Source organism: Balaenoptera ricei, chromosome 12 (assembly GCF_028023285.1).
Source record: "Balaenoptera ricei isolate mBalRic1 chromosome 12, mBalRic1.hap2, whole genome shotgun sequence".
Classification (NCBI taxonomy): Eukaryota; Metazoa; Chordata; class Mammalia; order Artiodactyla; family Balaenopteridae; genus Balaenoptera; species Balaenoptera ricei.
In genome coordinates, this window is record NC_082650.1 from 92,883,907 (window position 1) to 92,905,035 (window position 21,129).

Consider the following 21,129-nt stretch of genomic DNA (forward strand, 5'->3'; position numbering starts at 1 on the left):
AAAAGCTTTACAGACAAGCAAAAGCTAAAATAATTCAGCATCACCAAACCAGCTCTACAACAAATGCTAAAGGAACTTCTCTAAGTTGGAAACATAAGAGAAGGAGAGAACCTACAAAAACAAACCCAAAACAATTAAGAAAATGGTAATAGGAATATACATATCGATAATTGCCTTGAATGTGAATGGATTAAATTCTCCAACCAAAAGACACAGGCTCACTCAATGGATACAAAAACAAGACTCATATATATGCTGTCTACAAGAGACCCACTTCAGACCTAGGGACACATACAGACTGAAAGTGAGGGAATAGAAATAGATATTCCATGCAAATGGAAATCAAAAGAAGGCTGGAATTGCAATACTCATATCAGATAAAATAGATTTAAAATAAAGAGTGTTACAAGAGACAAAGAAGGACACTACATAATGATCAAGGGATCAATCCAAGAAGAAGATATAACAATTATAAATATCTATGCACCCAACATAGGAGCACCTCAATACATAAGGCAAAGGCTAACAGCTATGAAAGAGGAAATCAACAGTAACACAATAATAATAGGGGACTTTAACACCTCACTTATGCCAATGGACAGATCATCAAGACAGAAAATTAATAAGGAAACACAGGCTGTAAATGACACAATAGACCAGATAGATGTAATTGATATTTATAGGACATTCCATCTGAAAACAGCAGATTACACTTTCTTCTCAAGTGTGCATGTAGCATTCTCCAGGATAGATCACATCTTATGTCACAAATCAAGCCTCGGTAAATTTAAGAAAATTGAAATCCTATCAAGCATCTTTTCCTGTCACAATGCTATGAGATTAGAAATAAATTACAAGGAATAAATGTAAAAAGCACAAACACATGGAGGTTAAACAATACTTCACTAAATAACGAAGGGATCTCTGACAAAATCAAAGAGGAAATTAAAATATACCTAGAGACAAATGACAATGAAAACATGACAATCCAAAACCTATGGGATGCAGCAAAAGAAGTTGTAAGAGGGAAGTTTATAGCAATACAATCCTACCTGAAGAAACAAGGAAAATCTCAAACAAACAATCTAATCTTACACCTAAAGGAACTAGAGAAAGAAGAACAAACTCCAAAGTTAGTAGAAGGAAAGGAATCATAAAGGTCTGAGCAGAAATAAATGAAATAGAAACAAAGAAAACAATAGCAAAGATCAATAAAACTAAAATCTGGTTCTTTGAGAAGAGAAACAAAATTGACAAACCTTTAGCCAGAATCATCAAGAAAAAGACGGAGAATACTCAAATCAGTAAAATTAGAAATGAAAAAGGTGAAGTTACATTGGACACCACAGAAATACAAAGCATCATAAGAGACTACTACAGCAACTCTATGCCAATAAAATGGACAGCCTGGAAGAAATGGACAGATTCTTAGAAAGGTATAACCTTCCAAGACTGAACCAGGAAGAAATAGAAAACATGAACAGACAAATCACAAGCAATGAAATTGAAACTGTGATTAAAAATCTTCCAACAAACAAAAGTCCAGGACCAGATGGCTTCACAGGTGAATTCTATCAAACCTTTAGAGAAGAGCTAACACCCATCCTTCTCAAACACTTCCAAAAAATTGCAGAGAAAGGAACACTCCCAAACAAGACCACCATCACCCTGATACTAAAGATACTACAAAAAAAAAAATTTACAGACCAATATCACTGATGAAGATAATGCAAAAATCCTCAACAAAATACTAGCAAACAGAATCCAACAGCACATTAAAAGGATCATACACCATGATCAAGTGAGATTTATCTCAGGGATACAAGGATTCTTCAATATATGCAAACCACTTAATGTGATACACCATATTAACAAATTGAAGACTAAAAACCCTGTGATCATCTCAGTAGATGCAGAAAAAGCTTTTGACAAAATTCACATCTATTTACAATAAAAACTCTCCAGAAAGTGGGCATAGAGGAAACCTACCTCAACATAATAAAGGCCATATATGACAAAGTCGCAGCAAACATCATTCTCAAAGGTGAAAAACTGAAAGCATTTCCTCTAAGATCAGGAACATAACAGAATGTCCATTCTCACCACTGTTATTCAACATAGTTTTGGAAGTTTTAGCCACAACAATCTGAGAAGAAAAAGAAATAAAAGGAATACAAATTGGAAAAGAAGTAAACCTGTCACTATCATGGATGACATGATACTATACATGGATAATCCTAAAGATGCCATCAGAAGACTACTAGAGCTAATCAATGAATTGGTAAAGTTGCAGGATACAAAATTAATGCACAGAAATCTTTTGCATTCCTATACACTAACAACAAAAGATCAGAAAAATAAATTAAGGAAACAATCCCATTCACCATTGTAACAAAAAGAATAAAATACCTAGGAATAAACCTACCTAAGGAGACAAAATACCTGAATGCAGAAAACTACAAAACACTGATGAAAGAAATCAAAGATGAAACAAACAGATGGAGATCTATACCATGTTCTTGGATTGGAAGAATCAATATTGTGAAAATGACTATACTACCCAGAGCAATCTACAGAGTCAATGCAATCCCTATCAAATTACCCATGGCATTTTTTACAGAACTAGAACAAAAAATCTTAAAATTTGTATGCAGACACAAAAGACCCGAAATAACCAAGGCAATCCTGAGGGAAAAAAACAGAGCTGGAGGAATCAGACTCCCTGACTTCAGACTATACTACAAAGCTACAGTAATCAAGACAGTATGGTACTGGAACAAAAACAGAAATATAGATCAATGGTACAGGATAGAAAGCCCAGAGATAAACCCATGCACCTACGGCCAACTAATCTATGACAAAGGAGGCAAGGATATACAATGGAGAAAAGACAGCCTCTTCAATAAGTGGTGCTGGGAAAACTGGAAAACTACATGGAAAAGAATGAGATTAGAACACTCCCTAACACCACTCACAAACATAAACTCAAAATAGATTAAAGACATAAATGTAAGACAAGATACTATAAAACTCTTAGAGGAAAACATAGGCAGAACACTCTTTGACATAAATCACAGCAAGATCTTCTTTTACCCACCTCCTAGAGTAATGAAAATAAAAACAAAAATAAACACAAAGATCTAATTAAACTTAAAAGCTTTTGCACAACAAAGGAAACCATAAACAAGACAAAAATACAATCCTCAGAATGGGAGAAAATATTTACAAAAGAAGCAACTGACAAAGAATTAATCTCCAAAATATACAAGCAGCTCATGCAACTCAATATCAAAAAAACAAATAACTCAATCCAAAAGTGGGCAGAAGACCTAAATAAACATTCTGCAAAGAAGATATACAGATTGCCAACAAACACATTAAAGGATGCTCAACATCACTGATCATTAGAGAAATGCAAATCAAAATTACAATGAGATATCATCTCACATTTGTTAGAATGGGCATCATCAGAAAATCTACAAACAACAAATGCTGGAGAGGGTGTGGAGAAAAGGGAACCCTCTGGCACTGTTAATCGGAATGTAAATTGATACAGCCACTATGAAGAACTGTATGGAGGTTCCTTAAGAAACTAAAAATAGAATTACCATATGACCCAGCTATCCCACTACTGGGCATATACCCAGAGAAAACCATAATTCAAAAATACACATGCACCCTGATGTTCATTGCAGCACTATTTATGATAGCCAGGTCATGGAAGCAACCTAAATGCCCATTGACAGACGAATGGATACAGACAATGTGGTGCATGTATACAATGGAATATTACTCAGCCATAAAAAGGAATGAAATTAGGTCATTTGTAGAGACATGGATGGACTTAGAGACTGTCATACAGAGTGAAGTAAGTCAGAAAAAGAAAAGCAAATATCGTATATTAACGCATATATGTGGATTCTAGAAAAATGGTAGAGATAAACTGGTTTGCAAGGCAGAAATAGAGACACAGATGTAGAGAACAAACGTATTGACACAAAAGGGGGAAAGCAGGGGTGGCAGGTGGTGGTGGGATGAATTGGGATTGACGTATATATACTAATATGTATAAAATAGGTAACTAATAAGAAAACTGCTGTATATAAAAATAAATAAGTAAAATAAAATTCAAAAAAAAATAAAGTTGGATGTAAGGAGTGCCAGGAAATAAGGTTGGAGAATTAAAAATATATATATTTTTGTCAAGGTCTGATCATTTAAAACTGTTAGATAGCCACCTTAAGCAATGCATGTAATCCTATGAAAACAGTTACGAAACAAAACAAGTATTAAAGTCATTTTTACCATATCAATACATATCTTATAATTGCTAGTTCCATTTTTTATGTTGATAGATTAGTTTTGATGCTCCAGGTGAAGATTCCACTTGTTTCAGATTTACTTTAGACCTGGAGCCCTTCTGAAGCACCTGCAGCATTAAATGAAGTCCCGTTCTGAATGCTGCCCATCAGGTCCACTGTGGAAACAAAAGGCCTCAAAAATAACACCCATCTGCCTTGTTGGGTGATAACTCAGAACTTGCTGGTACTTTTGGTTTAAGACTTAGATTCTGGTTGTTTTTTTCCCCCCCATATAAAGCAGATTTATTTTAAAAGTTCTCAAATTGGAATGAGTTATCACAGTTGGTATAAGCAGTTTGATTAACAATATCAGTAGCTGTCCTTCACTGAATACTTGCTATAGACCCACACTAAGCAAAATCCTTATGGCCACCGCTCCATCCTTTTTTTTTTTTTTAATTATTATTATTACTTTTAATATTTGAATTTTATTTAATTTATTTTTTATAAATATATAAATAATTTATAATTAATATTCTTTCTTATTAGTTATCCATTTTATACATATTAGTGTATACATGTCAATCCCAATCTCCCAATTCATCCCACCACCACCCCTCCCCCACCACTTTCCCCCCTTGGTGTCTATACATTTGTTCTCTACATCTGTGCCTCTATTTCTGCTTAGATTCTTCACAGCCAAGTCACAAGAGCACATACACTGTAAGCAACAAAACAAACAGACAAATTATTAGAAATTGCTATGGATACCTTCTCAGACCCCTGTCCCCTCCCAAGGGCTCTCTCCAGCCAGGGCTCTTAACCACACCAGCACTTCCTACTTCTGAAGTTATTTAAGGAATAATCTCACGCTTGCAGGTCACCCTTCAATCTTTCCTCATTTTTTTCTTCTTTCCTCATTGTCTTTAATAGCATAGTTAGCTGTTGTTGGTTTTTCTTTTTCTGAGTATTTTTCCTAATTTGTATCTTGAAATTCACTCTCTGACATGCAGTTCTATAGTTTTTATAAATGTGTAAAATTGTGTAAGTACCACCACAGCCAGTCATGTGGCCGCTGCCCTCACAATGTGCTCATGCCACCACTGTGTAGTCAGTCCTTTCCTCACCACCAACATGAATTCATTTTGATAGGAGTCTGGTTTTTTTCTTCATCATTTTACCCTTGAAAATTCTCCCTGTTGTTGAGCTCTTCTTTCTGGCATATTCTGAATTTCAGATGTTGAAGGCCAAATGTGGGAGGCCTTGAGCACATATTTGTTTAGATAATACTAATTATAGTAACAATAACAATATTAGTGCATGGACACCCTGCTATTTTACATGTACTCACTTATTCAGCTTTCATAATGACCTTGTGAAGAAGGTATTTTTTTTCATCTCATTTTTCCCATGAGGAAATGTATGTAGTCCCAGAGTCTTTGGGTAATCCCCCATATCATATTAGTGGCTAAACTGAAATTCACAGCCAGGAAGTCTGGCCTGGTGCTGTACCCTCATTTCTTATATTCCCCAAAAAGGGCCTGCACTGAATAACAACTTCCCATAAAGTTTCAATTATGCAGGATGAGTAAGTTCCAGAACCCTGCTCTACAACAGTGTACTTATAGTTAATAGTACTGTATTGCATACTTAATTTTCTTCTAAAAGGATACATATCATGTTAAATGTTCTTATGAAAATTAAAAAAAAAATCAAATGGACAACCATCCAAAAAAAAAAAAAAGACCTTCACCAATAAGGTCCATCGCTGTGTGACAGCTTAATCTGTATGTTAGCAATTCTAACCACTGTGAGATTTCTCAGGAAGGGGGTCCCCCTAGATCTGTCTGATCATCTCCTAAAAGGCTTCCATAAGCAAAAACTGAAAACTTAACACTTTTCTGAGTAGTTAATAGCAATTTGCCTTCTCCAAAATGGCACAGAAAAACACAAATGCTGACTTATTTGGTTTATCCTGGTCCACTCATCTCTCTCATCCATGGAGGAAACCAGCTTTAAATCATGTTGATAATTCTTTCTTATGCTCTGGTCTAAATGAGGCCATTAGTCTTACCTTACATACTTCTGGATGGAAACCTACCTTCCCTAGGTATTTACTTCTATCTTTAAATTAGTTAAGTACCATAAATTATTGCCATTTTTTACTCTCATCAGTTGTGGAAATCTTCCTTAAGTTCACATCATGTGGCCAATTTTCAGGATTTTCTTGTCTTCCTGTAACAGCTCTTCCTCCATGGTTGTCATCTTGGGTGCCTACTCCAGCTGCACCTCAAGGTTTGTGATTTTTGTCTTTTTTCTCCCTTCCCTCTTCATTGTAGTCAAACAACAGCTTGACTCCTGCAACTTTCTGAACAGAACAAAGTTTGAAAAATTAAATGTCTGTTTCCTCACCACATGAATCTGCAAAACACAACTGAAATTTAAACTGGGTATAAGTAGGTTAGAAGACCCTGTTCTTTATTTTTGTTCCAGGAAACCCCATCTGAGAAGTTGTATTCGGCACATCTTGGAAAAGTACAGTCCATTTGTGATTCTGGTTCATGAAGGGCCATAGTTAGCATGAGGCCTTCTCCCTCTCCCTAGGCAGATACCCTTCCCTCCAGGCTAAGAAGGGGCAGTGCCTGACGAGTGGAGCACAGGTTGGATCTCAGACCTCACCCACCCTCTCTGCATGAGGTCTTTGTCCAAGTACAAGACAGTATTGATCACAGAGTTCATCCTCTGTGTAGGCAGTAAATCCAATGACCAGTGAGCTCTGTTCCACTGAAGTACCAATACAAATATTCAGATTATTTTACAAAATAAAATGCACTTATGTTTTGGCCTAAGTACTCCCATTTATAGTGTTACATAAAAATGTTTACCACTCAGTAAGTTTACCATTATGAGCAAGCTGACTGTTGGAAAATCTCTGTATTGCAAATGTGAATGCTTCTCCCGGAATTGTTCTCAATCCCTGGGGCAGTCACTCTGATCAGACACTTTTTAAGCTCAGGAGGGGTGCAGTCGTGTTTGTATAGGTAATGATATAAACTGCAGACACATATTTTGCCCTTAAAATAGCATTATTCATTTTGAAGCAAAAATGCTGCAGTGTCCTTTGGGCAAGAAAACTGAGAAACAAATGCATATACTATCTGCCACCTGTGCTCACAATTATTAAGTCAGGGATAGGCTTTTGTATTTAGAGCAAGAGATATAGAATGATTTTTCCTTTTAATTAAGATCCATGAAAAGTGAAATAATCTTTAATATGAGAGTACATACTATTATATTTTCATGAAGATATAGGTGTGAAAATCAATTCTACATATTCTAAAATTAGACTAAGAAAAGGAGACAAACTTAATTTATGTTATCCAATTACTACATAATATATTAACTAGTAAGGCAGAATTATTTTAGGTTTAGGTTTAATTTTATTTTCCCCAGATTAGATGAAAATCACTTGGTGCTGAGAGGGAAAATGAAATGAAAGTAAAATATATAAATCTTTGAAATAGTGACTTTTATTTTCATTAATAAACTCAAACTATTACAACTGCTATTTTATAGCAGAGAATGGTAGTGTTACAACTGGTCAGTGTTTCTAGTTGTGTATATTGATGTATTTAAAGATTTGTTCTGTTCATCACCTTAAAAATTAGTTTAATTTGTTATTTTTATTATAACTTGACATCTAAAATCATCTTTGTTTTACACGTGCATTATTTGACAACATTCATTCCATAAGCATTTATTTTTATCATATGTCAGATATTAGAATAGCACTATGAGTTTAACACCATAATGATTTGATCACTTTTTCTGAATTGCTAATGAAAACTTTTGGTTTATTGATTTTAATCACCAAACAGTATTTTTTTAGCATCTGGTTACCTTATTACAAATGGACAGCAAATCTATATGGGACGCAAAGGATGTTTTCTTCATCTCTGTGAGCTTTTCTTTTTTCAATCTTACCTACTGGATTTTAATTTGCCTGTTTTATATTCTCTTATTCTGTTTCCATTTTCTGGCCCACACCAGTACAAGGACACTTATCTTATTTATTTTTGATAGTGTTGACTGAAAAAAATGCACAGCCTAATAATTGAGTATCGTGTTTTATTTGGTGGACTTGCTGAGGACTTAAGCCCTGGAGGCAGCCTCTCAGATCTCTCTGAGGGATGGCTCCCAAGAGGAAAGGAAAGAGCCAGGATATACAAGAGTTTTTGCAACAAAAAACAGGTATTCAAACATCAAAAGATTACTGTTAATTACAGAAAAAAAACAGACATCTCAGGTTAATGGATTTAGCACTTTTCTATATATGGGAAGACACCAGAGTCTGGGCTCATTGAAATCATTCTTTGACATGCACCTTAACTATCTAGTTTTCTAGAGAGTAATCCTGTTTCCTGTTTTCTCCATTCTGAATTTCCTCAAGGTGCACAGTTGGCGGTGGCCACAGTGGCTGCTGGCTTAATGGCTGTAACACACTTTGTTTACTGATACGGCAGATGACATTCTTTGCCCACAATAGGTATGATTGACACTCAACATCCATTCCTGTTTATTGTGGTTTCTGTACTGCAGAGACAAGGACATTAAAAACTGCAATATCTAAACTCCCTTGAAATTGAAATTGTAAATATAAATTGAGTTCCACCAATATAAACATGCCTGAAATCTAGAGGATATGGTGGAGGTCATTTCTGGGTGTCTTAGCAGTTTCATCTGGTGGAGAAGGTCATGGACATGTGGAGTTTTATGCCACAAATTTCACTATCGAATCACTGACTGTGTATTAAAAAGCAGGACTGGCAGGAAGGGCAGAAAGACTGCAATTTGGTGTTGAGTCACCAGCTTCAGGGAGAGGTAGCTGGGGAGGTAGTGGTGGCAGCTCTTGGGTACCCAGCTTCCCTCAACTAGTGCAAGGGGATCTTGAACTCAGTCATTCAATGGTGGCTTTTATGCTTCTCACTTTCCCGCTTAAGGCTGAGGTGGTATCTCCCAGAGTCAGATCTGTGGTTCTAGAAGTGACCCATACAGCCCTTCCTTCTAATAAATTTGGAGCATCTTATTCTGTTATTAAGGCCCCTTTTGCTTAGAAACCTAGAGTGATTTCTGTTTCCTGAGCTGAACCCCTACTAACTTCTATTCTATCCTATTTTCTTGATTTTGACCAAGACATCCTTACTGTTCCCCTCAGCTTAACTAAACTTTAGACAGGCTTCTTCATGACTCCAGGGCACACCCTCTCTTTCCTTACAGCATTCACTTTAGAAAACTCGTAATTGTAAATTCTTCTCCATCCCATTGAGGTTGGAACTTTCTTGCAGGCTTTGCCAATTTTACAACCCAGGAATGTCTTTCTCAAGGACCTGAGAGTCAGCACTTTGATGGAACCATAGAAGGAGGCAGTGTCCCTCTCTCCCCTCCAGGGAGGGAGGTGTCTAATGTCAGTGAGTAACCATTAGCCACACAGATGGCCTGAGCACACTGACCAACACCCCCAGCCCAATATCCACCAGCATTTTTCCACTCGCTTGTCCTGGCACTTGAAAACCCTTCCACCTACATTTGGTTCAGTGCAGTTGTGTTCCATCGCTCTCCCTTAATTCAATAGTCTTTTTCTTTTATTGTAATACTCTTGAATAAAAGTTTCCTTGTCTTTTTACTGGTCTGGTGAACTCTTTTTCTTTCCCTGTTCCTATGTTATGGTTTAGAGTTTGTAATATCCTTCACAGTACTAGAAGGAAGAAGAAAACTACATTATTATTCTTAATTGTTTAAAATATATTATGGACTGTTTTATTCAATCAAAAGAATATACAAACAATGTATAATGTATAGTTATTCTATAAGATAATATAATAAACCTTGTGTACCTCCCATTTGCTTCAAGAAATAACATTAGCAATGAGTTTACCCTCCTCGATATCCCTCTCTGAGCACATTAGTATCTCCCACCCTGCAGAAACAATTCTGAATTTTATATTCAACATCCCTTTAGTGTTCCTTAGCATTTTATTATATGTGTAGGTGTCTCTAAGTGATGTTATTAAGTTTGTGTGTATTTGACTTTTATAGGGACAGTTATCAGAATGTAAGTGTTTTTATACAGAATTTGCTGTTATGCAAAACAGTATGTTTGTGAGATTCAACCATGTGAATGACTGGTTGTGGTGGCTTTTTATAAGCCCTCCAAAAATGCTTTTCCTGAATCACCTCTTATAGCCTGATGAACAGAGATGCCCACAGGATCTGTTCACTGCATGACAGAACATTACAAAGTTGAGAGTCATGGACTGGTCTTTTGGCAGCTACTTCTAACTTTGATCTGGATCCCCCAAATCTCTTAAACTTGCATTGTTATTTTTCTTCTTATAATGTGGTATTGCACAGAAATCATTTCTAAACACCCCAGAATACTTATTGAATTGTTCTCATACAATTTATCAGGGAGAATGGTGAGAATATGTTGCTAAGTAGGAACAAGAATAAGACTGAATTTCCCACTAGCCAGAGTTCAGATTAAATGCTGTGGGATAATACATAGACAAATAAAGTTTAAAAAGTTGCATTAAAGTTCACATAGGTCATCAAGGAGTAGTGACAGCTGCTTCTGTAGACGTTTCATCCCTAGGTGGAATAGTATATTCAGGTTAACATGTTCTTAAACATACTGATTTATTATAAACAGTTGCCCCATAGGAAAGGATCAATGGTTTCACACTGCTTCTAATATGCACCTAGTAAACCACAGCTCAGATATTGTGTGTGTAGCTTAGCAATGTTGGTGCTAGTTTAATGTTAAAATTCTGGAAAATGTCGAACAGAAGACAAACATGCAGTGTTTTAGTGTGGAAAATTAGATCTCATGTTTAAGGAGAATTCTTACAGCCAATAGTCAACTGAGCAAAGACATAATATTTGTGTTCTTTAGAACTACAGCTTAAGAAATACTAACTGTAAAACACTATGAGTATTACAAGAAAACATTTCATATTGAGAAATCTGTAGTAATTGCTTTCCTTTGAATTTAAAATTCATTTTAAATGGAATTATGGGGTGTGTTTATTCCGTTGTCTTCTACGTATCTTTCCAAAGTAAATAGGTAAAGAAATTTAGATGTGGAATGTAGAATGGCACCAAAGGTACAATCTGAAACTTTATTTTACATATACTTGCTTCCATTCTACACACTGTATGATTTTAGGGCAAATTGTCTTCTCTTAATTTAATTTTTGCAGCTAGTAAATAGAGATAATAATAATAGCTACTTGATAGAATGATTATAAAGATAATTGAAACAATTTATATTAAATACTTAGAACAATTATAACATAGAGTAGGAGTGTATATAAACTATATACATGAATATATGCTAGTCTCCTTACAATTATTAAGAATTGAATTATTATTAAGCTATTCTCCTTACTATTATTTTTATTAAGAATTTAATTGAAACTATATATATATGTGTGTATATATATAAGCTATTCTCCTTACAACTATTATTATTATTAACAATTGAATCTCTGCTTTGTTACTGTGTTTAACAGGGAGATCAGGACGTCCCTGTGAGAAAGAACTTTATGAGTGCCTTTCCAACTTACATGTTCATGGAATGTGCAGAGGAAATGAACCCGGTGATGGCTTGCCATGTTTATGCACACCTGGACTTGTGGTAAAACTTACTGATGGGTTTTGTTGTGATACTTTTTTTCATTGTCTTTGAAAGAGAGGAAATACTGGAATGTTTCATGGTGACAAATGGAGGTTGGAGACGTTCCTCTCAGTACCTCTCTCCTTCTCTCTCTGCACTTACTGTGCTGTTCTCACCATTCCCCTTCCCTTCTTCCATCCATCACATGCACCCTCAGCCCTTCCTCTCAGGAGAAAAGCATTCTGAGAAACTGATCTACACGAAGGTGCAAGTGACCGAATGCACTAAAACATTAAAGGGCAAGGAATTCTTATATTTGAGCAAAACATTTTTCTTTTTAAGGCCAGAGAGGAATTACTTAGTACCATCAGTGTACTGGCAGAACCTCAATTTTGCTCAAGGACATAGCACTGCTTCCAGGGCTGAGCTCAGAGTATCGTGTGTCTGGGAAGGATGAATCTCTTTCTCTGGCAAATTTGAACAGGTGACTCCATTAGTACTAGAATAGACTTACCTGGTAGAAATATCTCTATTAAAAGACAGCTTTTGACCACAATACTTTATTAAAGCTGGCCACAGCATATGAATATATCAATAGTAAGGGAACAGCAATTGGCAAGACTGTGTTGCCAGGAATTCTAAATGTATATTTATAAAATATATATATGTATATGTATATGTATAACTAAATCACTTTACCATACACCTGAAACTACCACAACATAGTAAATCAACTATACACCAATATAAAATTTAAAAATAGGGCTTCCCTGGTGGTGCAGTGGTTAAGAATCCGCCTACCAAGGCAGGAGACAAGGGTTCGAGCCCTGATCCGGGAAGATCCCACATGCTGCAGAGCAACTAAGCCCATGCGCCACAACTACTGAGCTTGAGCTCTAGAGCCCGCAAGGCATAACTACTGCGCCCGTGTGCCACAACTACTGAAGCCCCCGTGCCTAGAGCCCATGCTCTGCAACAAGAGAAGCCACCACAATGAGTAGCCCACGCACTGCAACGAAGAGTAGCCCTCGCTCGCCGCAACTAGAGAAAGCCCGCACGCAGCAACGAAGACCCACCACAGCCAAAAGATAAAAAGTAAAATAAAATGAAATTTTAAAATAAAAAATATATATTTATAAATTTGATTAATAGATGGACCAGTCTTAACCAAGATTAAGGCTAAATAATTAAAGAGGGTATCCAGTCAGGTGCAGTATTAAGGAATCAGACTTCAAGGAAATGTGAGGCCTGGCCAGTTCTGAAGAAGGATGCCCAGGTATGAATGGGGCAGGGGACTCCTCAGAGCTGGAGGATCAGAAGCAGGAGGGTCTGGAAGTGGTTAAGGAATTGAACAGAAAAATGGTCGATACCTATCATCCGAACACAAGAATTTGAGAAAGCCTGGGTATAAGTCCAATCTGTCTGAGAGGGACATGGGTAAACTAAAACAGAACCATTGTTTTCCTTTCTCTGAGAATCCTCCAATGCAGGCTTTGCCCTGGCGAAAGGATTTTCCCTTAGTGATCGCAGGAGTATGATCTTTAAGAAAGAATTTCAGGCACTCTGACAACTGAGTGTGGGAGGTATTTGGTCCCAAGAAATTATTTTCATATCACCTCAGATTACATCAATAATAGCTTTCTCAAGGAGTCAATAGAAAGAGAAGAAGACTGAACTATATCCTTTATTTAAGTAAATTCTTCTGCTAATGCAGCCGGTATATAGAAATCTAAATAATTAGAAAAGAAATGATCATTTTATAGTTTTTTTTTTTTTTTTTTTTTTGGTTAAACAAGAAGAACTTACTAGCAAATATCTTTAAAATTCCTTTGAAGTATATGTTGACAATGTAAAAAACATCCTGAAAAACATATAGTTTTATAAAACCAGAAGTCTGCTAATTGGAGGGAACTGTTACAGATATAATAAACATATTTTACTATGGCATTTAACAAATAAATTTGAAATGGATATTCTTATAGCCACTGTCTCAAGTATTGAAAGCTAAAATAAAACTTAAAAACTTACAATCATAAGATATACCGTGTGGGTAAAACCTATAAAGATATAAGGGGGATTCTACATTTGTTAATGCATTTGATATGTTCTAAAATGACCAGATAAAGATAGAGGAAACAATTTACGAAAAAGAATTTACATTTAAATGTTGTACCTATCAATGTTATAGCAGTATATAGACATTTTAAATTAAATATGACTTAAAGACATACCCTTGAAAATAGAATGTAAATTATTAGTTGGAATTTTAAAAGAAAAATGTTTTGCTCAAATATAAGAAAATCACATATATGATTTGCAAATATTGTCTCTCATTTAGTAGGCTGCCGTTTTTACATTGGTAGTTTCCTCCACTGTGCAAGAGCTTTTTAGTTTGATGTAGTCTCATTTGTTTATTTTTGCTTTTGTTTTCCTGGCTTGAGAAGACAAATCCAAAAAATTATTACTAAGACCTATGTCAAAGAGTGTACTGCCTATGTTTTCTAACTAAGAGTTTTGTAGTTTCAGATTTTATGCTTAAGTCTTAAATCTATTTTGAGTTTATTTTTGTATATGGTGTGAGAAAGTGGTCCAGTTTGATCTTTTTGTGTAGCTGTCCAGTTTTCCCATCACCATTTATTGAAGAGGCTGTTTTTTCTCCGTTGTATATTCTTGCCTCCCTTGTCATAGATTAATTAACCATGAGTGTGTGGGTTTATTTCTGGGCTCTCTCTTCTGTTCCATTGAGCTATGTGTCTGTTTCTGTGCCAGTACCATGCTGTTCTGATTACTGTAGCTTTGTTGTATAGTTTAAAATCACAGAGCTTGATACTTCCAGCTTCATTCTTCTTTCTCAACATTGCTTTAGCTATTTGGGGTCTTTTGTGTTTCCACACAAATTTTTAGAATTATTTGTTCTAGTTCTGTGAAAAATGCCATTGGTATTTTGATAGGGATTGCATTGAATCCGTAGATTGCCTTAGGTAGTATGAACATTTTAGCAACATTAACTCTTCCAATCCATGAACATTGTTAAACTTTATGTGTATTTGTGTCTTCTTCAGTTTTTTTCATCAGTGTCATAGTTATTGGAGTGCAAGACTTTTACCTTGTTCGTTAGATTTATACAGAGGTAACTTATTCTTTTTTATTCAATTTTAATGGGATTGTTTTCATCATTTCTCTTTCTGATAGTTTGGTATCAGTGCATAGAAGTAAAAGAGATTTCTGTATATAAATTTTGTATCCTGCAATTTGCTGAATTTATTTACTAGTTCTAATAGTCTTTTGATCGTGTCTTTAGGATTTGCTATATATGTATCATGTCATCTGCAAACAGTGACAATTTTACTTCTTCCTCTCCAATCTACACTTATTTCCTTTTCTTGTCTGATTGCTGTACCTAGGGTTTCCAACACTGTTGAATAAAAATGGTGAGAGTGGGCATCCTTGTTGTGTTCCTGATCTTAGAGGCAATGCTTTCAGCTTTTCAACATTAAGTATGATGTTGGCTGGGTATTTCTTATATGTAGGCTTTATTATGTTGAGGATTGTTCCCTCTATACACAGTTTGTTGAGGATTTTTGTCATAAATGGATGTTGAATTTCATTGAAATATTTTTCAGTATCTATTCTGATGATTGTATAATTTTCATTCTTCAGTTAGTTAATGTGATATATCACATTGATTGATTTGTGGATATTAAACCATTCTTGCATCCCTGGGATAAATCCACTTGATTGTAGTGTAGGATCATTTTAATGTATTGCTAAATTCATTTTGCTAATATTTTGTTGAAGACTTTTGCATCTGTATTCTTTAGTGATATTGGTCTATAATTTTCTATCTTTCTTTCTTTCTTTTTTTCTTTGTCTGGTTTTGGTATCAGGGTGATGCTGGCCTCACAGAATCAGTTTGGAAGAGTTCTTTCCTCTTCAGTTTGTTTGCATAGTTTGAGAAAGATAGGCATTAACTCTTCTCTGAATGTTTGGTAGACTTGTTTGTTGGGAGTTTTTTGTTCTGTTTTGTTTAAATTACTGACTCAATTTCATTACTAGGAATCAGTCTGTTTGTACTTTCTATTTCTTCCTAATTCAGTCTTGGGGGATTATACTCTTTTAGGCGTTTGCCTTTTTCTTCTAGGTTGTCCATTTTATAGGCATATAATTGTTTGTAACAACCTCTCATTTGGTGTTGGTTGTAACTTCTCCTCTCTAAATTCACTTATTTAAGCCCTCTCTCTATTTTTATTGATAAACCTGGCTAAAAGGTTATCAATTTCATTTATTTTTTTAAAGAAGCAGCTCTTAGTTTCAATGATCTTTTCTGCTCTTTTTTTAGACTCATTTATTTCTGCTCTGATCTTAATCATTTCTTTCCTTCTACTAACTTTGGGTTTCTTTGTTTTTCTTATTTTAGTCCCTTTAGGTGTAAGATTATGTTGTTTACTTGATTTTTCTTCTTTCCTGATGTAGGCTTGTGTTGCTATGAACTCCCCTCTTAGAAGTGCTTTTTTTTTGTCCCATAGATTTTGGATCCTGTGTTTTTGTTTTCATTTGTCTACAGGTATTTTTTTTTTATTTCCTCTTTGATCTCTTCAGTAATCCATTGGGGTTGTTTAGTAGCATGTTGTTTAGACTCCATGTGTTTGTGTTTTGTGCAGTGTTTTTTCTTCTTATAGGTAGTTCTAGTCTCATGGTATTGTGTTCAGAAAAGATGCTTGGTATGATTTTAATCTTTTTAAGTTTTCTGAGACTTGTTTTGTGGTTTAGCATGTGATCTATCCTAGAAAATATCCCATGTGCACTTGAATATGTATATTCTGCTGCTTTTGGATGAACTATTCTATAGATAGCTATTAAGTCTATTTGATCTGATGTATCATTTGAGACCAATGTTTTCCTACTGATTTTCTGGCTGGATGATATGTCAATTTATGTAAATGGGGTGTTAAAGTCCCCTATTATTATTGTGTAATTGTTAATTTATTTTTTTATATTTATTAATATTTGCTTTATGTATTTAGGTGCTCCTGTTTTGAGTGCACATAGATTTACAATTGTTATATCTTCTATTTTATTATTATGTAATGTCATTCTTTGTCTCATCTTACAGTCTTTGTTTTAAAGTCTATTTTGTCTGATATAAATGTTGTTACCCCAGTTTTCTTTTGATTTCCATTTACGGGGAATACCTTTTCCCATCCCTTCACTTTCAGTCTGTGTGTGTCTTTAGATCAGAAGTGAGTCTCTAGCAGGCAGCATATATATGGGTCTTGGTATTGTATCCAATCAGCCACTCTGTATTTGGATCATTTAATTCATTTATATTTAAAATAATTATTAAAAAGTATGTACTTATTGCCATTTTGTTCTTTTTCTTTTTTTCCCTTTCTTCCTTTGCTCTCTTCCCTTATGATTTGATGACTATCTTTAGTGTCATGTTTGGGTACCTTTCTCTTCTTTATGTGTATATCTATTATAGATTTTTGGATTGTGGTTACCATGCTTTTTATATATAACAACCTAAATAATAATTTTTAGTTGATGGTCTCTTATTTTCCAACACGTTTTAACACCCTGAATCTTTACTCCCTCCTCCCACATTTAATGTTTTTAATATCATATTGTACATCCTTCTTGTTTTGTGTATTTCTTAACTACTTATTGAGGATATAGATTGTTTTACTTCTTTTGTCTTTTAACCTTCCTAGTAGCTTTATAAGTGTTGCTCTACTATTGTCATTGTATATTTGCATTTGCATTGAGATTTTTCATTTTGTAATTTTCATATTTACAGTCATTGCCTTTTCTTTTTCACTTAGAGAAGTCCGTTTCACATTTCTTGTAGAACCAGTTTAGTGGTGCTCAACTCTTAGGTTTTGCTTGTCTGTAAAACTCTTTATCTTTCCTTCAAATCTGAATGATATCCTTGCTGGGTAGAGTTGGTTGGAAGTTGTAGCCTTTAATCACTTTAACAATATAATTTCTCGTCCTTATGGCCTACAAAGTTTCTGCTGAGAAATCAACTTACAACCTCAAGGGAGTTTGTTTGTATGAAACTAGTTGCCTTTCTCTTACTACTTTTAAGATTCTTTCGTTATCTTTCATTTTTGCCATTTCAGTTAGAACATGTCTTGGTATGAACCTCTTTGGAGTTATCTTGTTTGGGACTTTCTGTGCTTCTTGGACCTGAATGTTTGCTTCTATTCCCAGGTGAGGAAAGTTTTCAGCTATTATTTGTTCAAATAAGTTCTCTGCCCCTATTTCTCTCTCTATTTTTTTTTTTTTTTTCTGGGACTTCTATAATGTAATTGTTAGTATGCCTGGTGGTGTCCTATCAGTCTCTTAAACTATCCTCATTTCTTTTAATTATTTTTTTTTCTTTTTTTCTGTTCAGTTTGGGTGATTTTCACTACTCTGTCTTTCAATGACTGATCTGTTTTTCTTATCTACTGTTGATTCCTTCTAGTGTAGGTTTTATTTTATTTTACAGCTGTGTTTGGTTCTTCTTTATATTTTCTACTCTTTGTTGAACTTCTCACTGTGTTCATCCTTTTTTCTCCCAGATTCATTGGGCATCTTGATTATCATAACCTTGAGCCTTTACTGGGCAGATTGTTTATTCTACTTCATTTAGTTCTTTTTATGAGGTTTTGTGTTATTTATTTGTTTGGAACATATTTCTTTCTCTCCTTATTTTACCTAATTCTTTGTGTTTATTTCTATGTATTAGGTATTTTGGCTATGTTTACCAATCTTGGAGAAATGATCTTATGTAGGAGTCATCCTATGAGGCCCAGCAGCATGCTTCCCTCTGGTTGCTAGAGTCATATGCTCTAAGGCTGCCCCCTATGTGGGCTGTGTATCCCCTTCTGTTGTGGTGGGCCAAGAACTTGGGGCTTGTTGATAGATGGGGCTAGATTCCAGCCCATTTGGCTGTGAGGCTCTGCCTCATTTCATGTTTGCAGGGACACTGGAGGACAGGGCCAGGTCCCTACACAGCTGGCTGTGTGGATCCAGGGCTGCAGGTCTGGTGCTAGCCCTTTGTTGGGCGGGGCTGTGTCCTCATCCAGCTGGCTATATGAACTGGAGATGGGGGGTTGGCACGTGGCTGGTGTTGGTCACTCATTGGTGGGGCCATGCCCCTGCATGGCTGGCTCTGTAGAACAAAAGGTCAGAGGGACACAGGGCTGGTGCTGGTCCACTGGTGGGGAGGTAAGCCCTTGACACTGACAGTGTAGTGGGAGGATTCCAAAATGTTGCCTGCTAGAGCTTGTGTTCACATGATAGAATGACTCTCAAAAATGGCTGCTAACAGTATCTCCATCTCCTGTGGGTGTCCCAGTTTGCCTCCTGCCTCTCTGGGAGACTCTGCAAGATTAGCAAGTGGGTCTGACTCAGGTTTCTCAAACTATAGTCTCTATGCTGAGACTCAGAGTGTGTGAGATTTTGTGCATACTCTTGAAGAGCAAAATCTCTGTTCCCACAGCCCTCTGGGTCTCCCGTTTGCAAGCCCTGCTGGTTTTCAAAGTCAGACTCTCTAGGGGCTCATACGCCAAGTGCAGGATGTCTGGGCGGGGGAACTCAATATGTGGTTTTACCTCTTGCTCTTTGGGGAGAACCTCTGCAGTTGTGATACTCCTCCTGTGTGTGGGTCACTGACAAGGTGGGTCTGGGTCTTGACCATACTACATCTCCACCCCTCCTACCTTTCTCCTTTTGGTTCCTTCTTTATGTTTTTAAGTGTGGAAAACCTTTTCTGCTAGTCTTCAGATAGTTTCCATGGTTAGTTTCTCTGTATTTGTAATTTTGAGGTGTCTGTGGGAGGAGTTCAAGTTCTTCCTTCTCTGCCATTTTGGCCACACCTTTGACAAAACTATTTTAGAAACAGTTATGGCAAATGCATAAGACTATTGAACAACTGCTTTTTAGATGTTTTCCTTCCTTCTCCAACTAATCCTGAGAGTAAATGGGATATAAAGAAATAAGACTCATAATCATGGCAAAAAGTCAAACTTCATTGGTATCTTAAAGAATGTCATTCACAGAATAATATAGAATTTCAGAGAGGCTTAAGTAACAACGTAGTTAGTAGGATTGGAGGATAGGTAAATTGAATCACATTAGGAGTAAAGATTAAGTGCTCATATAGAGCTTAGGTGAACATGAAAACAGTGGGCATAGGGAAGAATTGACAACTCACAGAAGGGGTAAGTCAGAATAGATGGGAAGAGACTAAATCTTGCATCAGTTATCACATTCTAGTATAATATTTGCTTGTTTCCTTATTTATCTGTCCACCCTGATAGATTTCAAGCTCTTGAAGAGCAGGGATAATTGTAGTATCTTTAAGAGCACAAAATATAATACATATGTTTTGAATTTGGTTATCATTGTTGGTTTTTTTTTTTTTTTGAATTCTTATCATATTAATTATAGTAGTGTTAAGTTCCTAGTCTGAACATTGCAAAGTTTCTGCCATATCTGAGTCTGATTTTGGTACTTTCTTTGTCTCCTCAAACTGTGTTGTCTTTTAACATGCCTTGTAGTTTTATAGTTATAACCACACATAGAGTGCTGGATAAAAATAACTGAGATAAACAGGTGTTTAGTATGAGACTTTATTTTTGTCTAACTAAGAGTCAGGCCATGTTTACTGTTTGCTCTGGCTATGGGTGCCAGAGGCTAAAATGTCTGCTGATTTCCTTGTTTTGTCTCCTCTGTAATCACTGGGTTTCCTTAGAGACTTCTTCTTAAATCAATCTGAGCTGTGCAGTTCTTTCCATTGTAGTCCCTGTTACTGTAAGGGAGCCCTGTTGATGTGGGTGGAGTGGAAGAGGAGGGTCTCAGTCCCTTAAGGAGCCTGTGCCTCACCTCTGGGCTGTGAGCTTCACATGTGCTTCTCAACCTCCCCCTCTCTTAGGTGTGACAAGAAAGCTTCAGGAGGCTGGAGTTGGGAATATTGATTAATCACTCTGGCAAAAGTTTCCTTTGGGGTCATGCCTTGTTAAGGAGAATAGAATGTGCTGGAAATACTTCGGAACAGCTATTCTTCCCCTGCTGTTGGAAGCACAAAGGGAGTTTTCTCATATATTTACCGTGAGAACCTGGTGGAATTCCTGGAGATAAAATTTAATGAAAGTACAGGGGATT

The 21,129-nt window shown here is 35.9% G+C and overlaps 1 protein-coding gene across 1 annotated transcript in view; it reads left to right on the plus strand.

Annotated features, from left to right (window-relative positions):
- The window catches only part of EYS (eyes shut homolog), a 1,726,005-nt gene that overhangs the window by 816,349 nt on the left and 888,527 nt on the right, over nucleotides 1–21,129 (plus strand). The window contains exon 22 of the mRNA XM_059941649.1: nucleotides 11,873–11,997. Coding sequence (XP_059797632.1) covers nucleotides 11,873–11,997 — 125 coding nt within the window. The remainder of the gene's footprint in view (nucleotides 1–11,872; nucleotides 11,998–21,129) is intronic.